General features: G+C 39.4%; 1 protein-coding gene across 1 annotated transcript; it reads left to right on the forward strand.

Annotated features, from left to right (window-relative positions):
• Positions 1-8,311: 8,311 nt before the first annotated feature.
• On the forward strand, positions 8,312-9,674 carry LOC104457678 (transcription factor Sp3; the record flags this gene model as incomplete). Its single annotated transcript, XM_010074795.1, has 1 exon — positions 8,312-9,674. A coding segment is annotated over one exon (1,363 nt), but the record flags the coding sequence as incomplete, so codon positions are not given.
• Between the last annotated feature and the right edge of the window lie 1,877 nt (positions 9,675-11,551).

Below are 11,551 nucleotides of genomic sequence, written 5' to 3' on the forward strand. Positions count from 1 at the left end.
GGATTTAGTGCAATAATTTTTTTTTTCTGGTCCCCTTAGTGTATCTTATTGGGGGATGGAAGAGGAAGGGAGGAGCTAAAAAGGCTTAAATTGTAGGTACCTTATAACTCATATGGAAAATAAAAGCTATATGCATGGACACAGATGTATTGTCTTCCTGAGATTTTGACGCGCATCCCTTTCCCAGGAGCATAGATGAATCAGTTTGATATCTGTGTATGGGTGATGATGCCTAATGTAGCAATGGGGGGGCAGTTTTTTCCTGATACCTTCTATACCAGGACTGCAGTTCTGACTGCTGAACATCTGGTAGAACTCTCAAGCCATATAAATGGATAGAAGTTAAACTAGGCATTTCCTTTTAGAAACATTTGAAGAGCTTGCATGTATAAGGATAGTGGTCCTGTGTTTTTAGGGTTATGTTGTTAATGCTTTACTGACATTTGCTTGGTAGGAACTGGCAGGGCTGTAGCCAGTATGCTAGGCTAGCCAGTTATTGCACACTGCCTTTCTGGCTGAAATGGTATGCTGCAGCTGCTCCCCAGGAGACCAGGAGTATGATTTAAAAGCAACAGCAGCAACAAAACTCCCATAGGAATGCAGGCAATATTGTGTGTCTGGGATTTGGGGAAGAGCTGGAGCAAATGTGATTGTGTTTGCTGCGATCTGGTTGGCCCTGCTTTGAGCCTAGGGGTTGGGCCAGGTGACCTTCAGAAGTCCTTTCCAACTGAAATTGTTCTATGATTCTATGTTGGTATCTGAATCCAAGCCTGCTGTTTGAGTGCATGCCACATTTATGCCACTGAAAGGGTTAGTGTGGAAATAAAAACACTGATGAATGTGGCAACTGCTTGGTATGGAAAGCGAGTGAAGAAGACAGTTGACAGAACTAAACTAAACCCTCTTCTCCCTTCCATCCTGTCAACAAACTGGGCAGGCTATCTCTAGTCCACAAGGTTTTCAGTTCGGCCCAGGGTTCTGGTTGGAACTATATTTACTTTTGAATGATGAAATACTAGCAGGCATTGCTGCTGATCTTATCTGTGTGCGTTGATGGAGATTGCAGTCTTTCAGCTTAGGCTTTGACACCTTGGTTTACTCTGCCTGTGATCATCCAACACCAGTGCTTTGTGTTTTGCCTGCCAGTGTTTGGTTTTAATGTAGATGGCCTTGAGTTTGTGGCTTGCTTGCCTGAGAATCGTTTCCTCGCTTGCCATACTGCTGCATCCATGGTTGGTTCAAATGCTTGCAATGGAAACATCCCCTCAAATGTTGCTGCTTGCTGATATGTATGAAAGCCTCATGAGGACGGTATGCACTATTGCCTGACCTAGAATGACAGCTCGTATGTTTTGACCTCTCTGGATGTCTTTTCCTCTCTTGGGAATTTAAAGTCTGGGAAGTTTTAGTTTGGGCCTTGCTTTTTCACTGTTTATCGTTAACTAATAATTCTTCTTTAAACTTTCATATGTGGGATTCTTTTTCGTTTAGTTATAAATACTCTAGTTTCATTCCAGTGTAAACATTTGCAAAGATTTTAGCATTACACAAAAAGGAGAAGCAAAGGAAGGTGGAAGAGCCATGCATGGGGGCGAAAACAAAAGAGGAAACAGCTTCTGAAATTTAAGTCCAACAAAGTCTTGATGGTCAGTTGTACGGTTGTCACATGATCAGATGATTTTTTAAGAAGCTGCGCAGTTGAGATGATAACCAGTTGTTTATGTTCTTTTATGTCAATGCAACACAAAGGGAAAGACACTCTCTTGAACTATCATGCTCCCAAGGGCCATTCTTACGGTTGTGCTGGGCGTGGCTGGGATAGGTGAGGATACAGCGCAAGACTGATGGGAACCTGAGGTGGGAGGACTGGAAGGCAGGTGAATTGAGAAAAGTGGCAGGCTGTCTGAGAAAGCTGTTGGCTCTGACAGCTGCCAAAGAATGGGAGCTGTCAGAGATGACTGCCCCAGTTGTGGTATGTAGTTACATCTAGTGCAGTGCAGGCTGCACCGATTCTTTGTCTTTTTTTAAAAAAAAAGCAAGAGGAAATGATTTATTTGTGTTGTTGCTTACCAACAGTATGTGGAAAAACGTTTGGGGAGGTTAATAATTAGCAATGTGGGGAAGATGAGGATCGTTTCTCTGCTGTAGACAAAACATTTTTTTTGTATCTTTATTGATTGCTTTGGCATATCTTGAGTTTCAGAATTAAGTATCAGTGCTTCATAGAACTTAATGAAAATGTGGAATTCCAGTTTGTTTATGCCTGAGAACATTACTTTAACTACTTGAGATGTAACTAGTATAACCTCAGTTTAGGTGGAAGTAGTAATAGTGCTGACAGAACAGAGAAATATGAAGGTATTTTAAATTTAGTGTTTTCTGCTAGGCAAAAATATGGATGAATGCCATGTGTCAATGCCACGTGTCAAGAGTTATCCATACTTCTCGGCTCTCTGCCCTATATGATGGTTTTGAGGAAGCTCAAAGTTATTCAGACATCTATTTTCCCCTTTATAGGTGATGATAAGTTTCTGCATGTGGACAGATGTACCAGAAAGTGTTTAGCCACCATAGAAAAGTCTGCCTGGGATTGTCTTGCTTCTCTCTGATTTGTACTTTTGCGAAACAGAGAAGGCTCAGGTAGAATGTCATGCCTAAGAGTATGTTTCCTCTGCTGCTGTCCAGAAGCTCATATTGTAAAATGTTCTTTGATTCACATTCCAATTATGTATTTCTAGTGCTGGATCAAAACCAAGTGTAGAAGTTCTTTTACACGTGCTTTAAGGATGTTCTTAAAAAAAATTGTTTTATTTCTCTTTACAGTTTTAGAGAAAGTAAGAAAATATATGTTTTAAAAGATTTCCATAGTTAAGACATAAAGTTCTCGGATATTTAAACATTAGTAACATCACAGAAGTGTAAGATTTCATGGAACAGTCGAGGCTGGTAAGGATCTCTGGAGATTGTCTGGTCCAACCCCCTTGCTCAAAGCCAGGTTGACGAGAGCAGATTGCTCAGGACGCTGTCCAGTGGGTTTTTAGTATCTCCAATGATGGAGACTCCACAACCTTTCTGGGCAGCCTGTTCAGTGTTTGATCACCTTACAGTAAAAAAAAACCCAAACAAAACAAAACCAAAAACCAAAACGCTTTATGTTAGGGGAACAGGGTCAAAAGCCTGACTTTTGATAGTGATAAATAATATCCCCTGCCTAACCCCATTTACCAAGCCAGTCATCTTATAGAAGGTTGTCAGGTCATTACCCCTTCATAAGCCTAAACTGACTACTTCTGATCACCCTCTTTTTTTTTTTTTCTTTTTTTTTTTTTTTTTCCTCCAAGGTTATTTGGAGGTGTTTTTCTTTTTTTCCTCCTAAGGTTATTTTGTAGGTTGTTTGCTGCATTGTCTTCCCAAAGATCAAGTTGAGGCCTCAGGTCCTCTTTCTTGCCCTTCTTGGTGGTATGGTAGAGCCTTGAGTGTCTGAGTTGAAGGCAGAAGGAAAATTAACTTTCACAAAAACTTCTATGCAAAATTCTAGTTTGGCATGCAGGTATATAGAGATTAATATGCATGTAGATTTATAATGAATAAACAAATGAAGTTCCATGCAATTTGGTTAAAAATGCCTCCTTGTTGCCATGTCTCATTCCTTAATGCTGCAGCTTTCTTGTTTCCACCAATGTCAATGGGACATTGTATTGTTCTAATTTAGGCAGGTTCTGAACTTCCGCTGGTTAAAAACAAGCTATTCAAGTTTTGGGTCCAGTTGTCCATCTCAAGGAAAAAGATGTAGACATTCCTTAAATGAGATGCAATTAAATGTTAAATATGTTTCACCAGATTGGAATTGTCTTTTAAAATAACATTTTAAGCAGTCCCAGATAATACTTTTTCCCCAAAACATTATTTGATTCTCTAAACTTTTGATTTGGGAAAATATATTTTTCTGAATTGAGTGGCTTCATTGGCAGAGGTCTGAAACATGCAACAGAATGAATGTGCCTTAACAAGCAGCTTTGTGTCTGCTGAAACTGATGTTGAACGTGTTTTTAACCTATGGCAAATGCAAGATAGAATGTATTAGCTCATACCTTAATGAAAGAGTAGAAGCAAGTGCATTTTATCTTATATTGTAATGACTTAAGAATGCACAAGTAGTTTACTGTAGCTTGGTAAACACATGGTATTAAACTTATGCGTTAGTGCCCTAACTCATTCATAAAACAACAATTTGGATGAGGCAGTGGCCAATCTTGTTCATTAGGTTTGTGATTTTTAGATGTTTAGGAGCTCGTGACTCATTATCTGTCCACCTCTGCTCGTTTTGCTGATGCTTTTGCTCCAGGACTAAATGGGGCACAAGTGACTTTCTGAAAAGTGCAGCAAAAAGCAATAGATTGGCATGGATAAACGCTTGGTGGTTCTTTAGCAATAAAATACTGAAGGATAATGGCATGTGTCCAGTTGATCACGTTTGACATGTCAAAATGCAGATGCCTGCAACATATACCAGTTCTTACAGGGATGTTTCTGCCCTTTCCAGTTTTATGTTGGTGAAGGATGTTTTATTTTTTTTTTGCAACCCAAGTCCCATCCCTCAACATGGTTTAGATCACTTTTTAAAGGTATTTTATCTTCTGTACATGTTTCTCTTGTCTCCTTTCAGATTTGACTTAATGTTGTTTTAATTTGCTCTAAACAAATTGAACAAGACAATTATTAGACTTGTATTTGTTATGACCACTTGTTCTTCAGGGATGAGAATTCCAGTTCAGAGAGATCTCTTTATTTTACCCACTGGAAATTACACAAGGCTTGTTAAAGAATCAAAGACAGGCTGAACAGCAGTTGTTGCTTCCACTCTTTGGTGGTACTTGACTTTTCTTCAGGTGGATGTATCATTTGATTTGAATTCTTTCCATGCCTTGTACCAGCTACTATCTTTGCTCTGTTCCGGTCTCTTTCTCTTGTTTCCTGATACTGCTTCCAGTGAACTCCGGTTGCTTCCTGTTCTCTCCTCCCTGGCTGAGTAGTGCTAATGCTGAACTTTCCTCAGATCTTTGTCCCTTCCTCTTGACACAGAGCCTTTGGTTTGCAACCATCCAGCCTTTTAAAGGAGCAACTTCCGAATAACTGCTGTCTGAGTATCAGTTGATAAGGAAAAGAACTGTTCCTTTATCTCTGCCTTCTTAAGTATTTTTCACGGACGGCTCAGAGACAGCAAACAAACTCTGATCTTCCAGGACTGTGCTGTAAAGATCAGTGAGTGAGTGGGCTGTAGATGTTGCTGCTCATACATCAGTGGTAGAACTTTGAGTTACTACAACAATGCTTAATTGCTTGAGCATGCAGTGGAACATTACTACTCTTTTTAGTAGGAAAATGAGTTCAAGAAATGTCCTACTAGCTCAGCAGACTTTGAGAAAGGGTATAACAGTCAAGCTTGTTATGGCAGGTCAATGACCAGTTGAGGTTAGAGATCATCAAATACTCTTTACCATACAGGGTTTTTTCATGCTTTAATACTAGTAATTTTGATAGCTGCCAGATAACTTCTTGAAAGCCTCACCCTTTTTTTGCCCCTCCCTCCTCATGATTCATCTGGTAGTGTCTGATATAGCCAGCTGTAAGAGCAACATGTGAACAACAGGCATTTCATGTACTATGTGTGGTAATAACTTAACATCCGTGTGCATGGCTGCCCTGGACTCCTCCATGGACTGACAAATGCATCTACTAAAAGAGCATCTCTATTGAGCTAAAACCCTTACAGGGAAGGATCTGAGGGAAGATTTCAGTAGATGATGAAAAGGTGAGGAGAGATGTGTGCCCAATGTGAGAAGGCAGAGGCCATCGAATGGTGATACAGAAATGAACTTTGGGGAGGAGAAGAGTGACATAGGTCATTTCCATATCATGAAGGAGACAGGTTTCCTTTGAACTATTTCTGTGGAGGATACTCATGTGTATTGCATATGAGTGGACATAGACGTACCTGTTGCATGTTAGGTCAGTCCAGTTATAGTCTAAATGTTCAACATTTGCTTGCACATAGTCTTAAATCAGTGAGAAGTTATATCAGACCTGTAATGTTTCCCATTACTTTTTCTTTCTCTCTTGTTCTAACAGATACTGTAAGAACATTATATTCTACATGTATTTTATAATGACACACATTAAACATATAACAATCATGTTTTTGCTTTTGGTATTTTCTGACTAATGTTTACCTATGACTTTTATGGGTCTTTTGATACTTTATAAAACCTTCAGTTTATAAGTGTTTATATACTAGTGTATTGAGTAGGTAGGAACTTTCATAACAGCATTTCGGGAACTGCTACCTATGTGTAAACAATATTAAACACAAGAGTATAAAGCTGATGTGATAGCGGATGAAAACAGATTTTTTTGCCTTTTTCTAGATAAGGTGGTGTAATATGGAATATTCCATAATTTTTTCTAATCTCATAAATCATAAGCTTTGAAAGACTAGAGGATTTAAATATGTTCTTTAAATATCAGTATAAGAGGAAAGGAAAATAATAAAATGGAATTGCCATTACGCCTTTCTCTCTTTCTGATCCTTGAAGCATTAAGACAATAAAATTAGTTTTGTTCTGGTGATGCTGCATCTATTTACTAATAAACTGCCTGAAAGATTATAAATATCTTTGAGGGCAAAAGAAGACTAGCATTCTTTTTTATTCACAATTATTATTAGTACAGCTCTTGAGAGGAACCAAGGTATGTGTTTCCTTATTGGAAATGAAGCTTGCCAAGCACAGTAAAGTTATTTTTTAAATAAGCACTCAGACTTAAATAGAGTATTTTTCTTGTACGTGTGAACATTTTAGTGTTGCTGCTCGGAATAGGATAAGAAAGTGAAACTATCAAAGTCCCAGCCTACCGTGCGAACTAAAATCACTCGGATGCATGCCGCAGGATTCATTCGGGCTGGCTAAGTCTCAGTGCCGTGTTGGAGGAGAATAAGCCGTGTGCTATATTTTGCATATCCAGGTTTTATTCTAGAGGAAGTCAGAGTGCAGCATCAGAAGGAAGCTGTGATATGCTGTGATAACTCCCCTGCTAGGAGTGAACACAGGATCAGTGCAGAAGGACAAACTAGAGCTTTTCTTTGTGTGTCCTGTAGACTCTGATAAAGAGATAAAATTTGTTTCATGGAGTTGAATGAGTTGTAAGACAAGTTACTTACTTCTTGCTAAATATTAAGTTATTCCATTGGTTTACTGTAGTGCAGTGAAACAGATAAGGAGAAAACTGCATCTTTTTTTAGATTGATGGCTTGGTATTTACAATACCAAGTTGGTTGACTCTACAAATCTGTGCTAAGCATTGCAGGATGTTAAATCTAATTCTTAATACTCTATTCTGAAAAAGCTTGCTTTGGTAAAGAAAGGTAAGTGTGATTTGCCTTTTCTTTACTGAATAAAGAACAAAAGCATACTACATCAGTCCTTAGGTTCTTTAATCTTTAACCATCTGAGGGTCTGTTCATAAATACTGACCTTTTCTATTGTTCCAATTTAATGAAGATAGATTTATTCCCCCTCTCTCCACCACCCCAATGGATACATATGACTAATCCAACTGTGATTTCAGTGTAAAAGTCCTTCGTTTAGAGGCCTTCTTCCCTAGTGAAACAGTAACTCATACAAGCTTATAAATACTAGGACTTTGTATTATGTGTAAGTTAAACTGAGGCTTTCCAATCTTTCCAGCTGTGTGACTATGTCACCTCTTAATGCTCTCTACTGCTGAGGGTCACAACCTGCACATCTATACCATGTAAAACACAGAGGCAAAAGGCAGTGGAGCTCCAGGAGACACAGGTGACCCTGGCTTCACGGTGACTCCTCCACTTCTGTGCATTAGGTGCAGGGTTAGGTAAACAGTGTAGCTGAGTCCCAGGGTAACCTGGTGGTGACAGCTCCAGCAGCCCCTGCCAGCTCCCTTCTTCCCACAGCCAGGGATTTGGATTACCCAGCAGCCCCCACAGCAGAATAACCCTGCTGCTGGTCGCCTGACGTAGCTGTGGCACAGGAGCTGCGTTTGGCCTGCTTGCCATCCACATGCAGCTCATGAACCACAGGTTGGTTACTCTGACTTAGGCATTAGCTCACTTACAAAATCTGTATTTTGTCATTCTAATCCAGTTGCTCTTGTTCATATGGGCTATACTGCATGTTTTCCAGTAGTGTATCAATTTCTAGTGTTGAATTGCATGACTGTTCTAGCATATAGTCTGTATGTCTCTTGTTTTAATTTTGTCTTTTTTCTTTTTATTCAGACAGGGGATTTGGCTTCTGTGCAATTAACAGGAACTCCAAATAGATGGGAGGTCTTATCTGCAACTCCTGCCACTATAAAGGATGAAGCTGGTAATATAGTACAGATTCCAGGTGCTACCACAGTAACTTCAAGTGGGCAGTATGTCCTTCCTATTCAGAGTTTGCAAAATCAACAAATCTTTTCTGTTGCACCAGGATCAGATTCGTCAAATGGTACAGTGTCTAACGTACAATACCAAGTAATACCCCAGATCCAGACAGCGGATGGTCAGCAGGTTCAACTTGGCTTTGCAGCCTCTTCTGATAATAGCAGTATAAATCAAGAAACTGGTCAAATTCAGATCATTCCTGGCTCTAATCAAACCATCATTGCCTCTGGAACACCTTCCGCTAATATTCAGAATATCTTATCCCAGTCTGGTCAAGTCCAGGTTCAGGGAGTTGCAATTGGTGGTTCGTCTTTTCCTGGCCAAGCACAAGTAGTTGCTAATGTCCCGCTTGGACTACCAGGAAATATTACTTTTGTACCCATTAATAGTGTTGATCTAGATTCTCTGGGACTTGGCAGTGGTTCTCAAACCATGACAGCAGGCATTAATGCAGATGGGCACTTGATAAATACTGGACAGGCAATGGATAGTTCAGATACTTCTGAAAGGACTGGTGAGCAAGTTTCTCCTGAAATTACAGAAACCACCGCTGATAATGACTTATTTGTGCCAACATCATCTTCATCACAATTGCCTGTTACCATAGACAGTTCAAGTATATTGGAACAAAATGCAAACAACTTGACCACAACTAGTGGTCAAGTTCACAGTTCTGATCTTCAGGGAAATTACATCCAGACATCAGTCTCTGACGACACGCAGGCTCAGAACATTCAGGTCTCCACAGCACAGCCAATTGTACAACACATACAGCTTCAAGAGTCTCAGCAGCCAACCAGTCAAGCCCAGATTGTACAAGGTATTACGCAGCAGACAATCCACGGTGTACAAGCAAATCAAAGTATATCTCAACAGGCTCTTCAGAATCTTCAACTGCAGCTGAATCCTGGAACTTTTTTAATTCAGGCACAAACAGTGACCCCTTCTGGGCAGATAACCTGGCAGACATTTCAAGTGCAAGGAGTTCAGAACTTGCAGAACTTGCAAATTCAGAATGCACCTGGTCAACAAATAACTCTAACCCCTGTGCAGACTCTCACTCTTGGTCAAGTTGCAGCAGGTGGGGCATTGACATCAACTCCAGTTAGTCTAAGCACTGCTCAGTTGCCAAATCTGCAGACAGTTACAGTAAACTCTATAGATTCTACTGGTATTCAGCTGCATCAAGGAGAAAATGCTGGCAGTCCTGCAGGTATTTATTTTACTCTTTTTGCATAAAATTGTTTTTTATTATTGCATGTGGTTGGTTTGAATGGTGATTACCGTAACATTATTGCCTTGCTGCAGAAGCCTACAAAATACAGTGGGTTAAACATAATGATGATAGACTTTATTTGAATCTACTGTTCCATTAGAAACTGCTGTAGTGGTGGAACGTCGTCTCGCTTCACTCCTTTTAGTATAAGCTCTTGTAACTCCCAACTGGTCATACTAGTTAACAGAACATCTAATACAATGTTTATCGGTGCTTGTAAGTCTGACCATGCAGAAGATTTGTGTACTAAATTGTGGAGGGGGAAATCTGACTATCAACTACCACTCTTCTAACAGAGAGCATTGTTAGCATACCCCATTCTTCCCAGTCCTGAATAGTTCAAGTTTTTGTGGAAAATAAAAATATTTCTGTTGATACAATTTTTTTCCCCTGAAAATTCTCAGACCCCCTGAGGTGCTGTTATTGATCTGCTGTTTTGTTAAATTCCTTTCCTACTGATTTAGTATCAGTGTAACTATGATGTACAAAACTGATGTAAGCAGAAGTGAAACAAGCATGTGAATATCAAAATGGAGGCTGTGCTTCAGAACATATGTGAACTTCCAGTACTACTTATTTGCATTATGTTTCAGAATGTACAATTGTTAGTGATGAGTTTTGCAGTGTGTTTTAGCTCTGTGAGCAGAGAAGAAACAATTTTCTTAAAATAGGTGTTTCTTTATGTGAGAAAAAAGAAATGTGCCTGTTTATTTTTTGTAAATTTGATACACTGCATTCCAAATTTCAGGGCGTAGCTACCTAAAAGAAAGAATAAGAGGTGACTGAAGTTCAAGACATTTTGCTGTACCAGAAGCCATTTAATCTCATCATTGCAGGGTTGTACCCAGGCTACTTATGAGGGGGAGAGTAACCAGTAGAGGTAATTTGGGAGGGAACTGTTGCACAAAGTAGCTTGGGAATCACTGTTTTGCTATAATGACGTGACTGAAGGCTCTGGTTCATTAACATACTGAAGCATAAATGTTTAAGTAAAACATAAATGTTTTGTATTGTATGCCTATTTAAGCATGTGAGAAGGATGCAATGTTAAGTGAAAAATGTCTAGATAGCTGCTGAATTTGGCTTGTTTCAAAAGCCTACTGATTATAATACTTACATAGTATTGATATTGGTATATTCTATGTCAGGAAGCTTGCTTTCCCTTTGGAATCTGAGATTTGAATTTAAAATAATAAGCTTGGATGTTTTTCTAGTTCTTTTTGGTTTGGAAATGAGTTCTATACTATGGACTTACTATGGCAAAGTTACCCAGACCCAGATAAGCCTGCTCTTCATTGGCTTGTAGGCAATAGCACCAAACAGATAAGTGTGCTGTTCACAGCATATGCTTTGCTGGGTAATCTTGATTCTTAAGTTTTCTATTTCCAGTGACCATAGAAAGTCTTGGTTTGTCTCCATCACACCTTGTTACCTAAGAGGACAGTGGGTATAGACATCACTAACAAAAAGCATGTATTGTGCATGATAATACAGCCAAACTCTGATGTCAGAATCCAACTCTTGAAAGAAGGGCCCCGTGGCTAATATGAAATACAAGGAGGATGAGAACTTTATTTCTGAGATTTATAGTTGGTATAGGATCATGTAGGTGATGTCATTGCTTGTGGAGTAACATAGCAGAAACTTGAGAAGATAGAAAGGGAGAGAGGAAGTAAAAGAAAAGACACATGGAAAAGAAGTTAAGCCTGCTGTGTGTATTAGTTCATCCACTGGTGGTCCTTGAGAGTGTTTTAATGGTAGTTCATAATATAATGCAGGGGAGTTCCATCAAGCATTCCTTAACTGTATTTTCC

The sequence above is a fragment of the Pterocles gutturalis genome, unplaced genomic scaffold, assembly GCF_000699245.1.
Source record: "Pterocles gutturalis isolate BGI_N339 unplaced genomic scaffold, ASM69924v1 scaffold43697, whole genome shotgun sequence".
Taxonomy (NCBI): Eukaryota; Metazoa; Chordata; class Aves; order Pterocliformes; family Pteroclidae; genus Pterocles; species Pterocles gutturalis.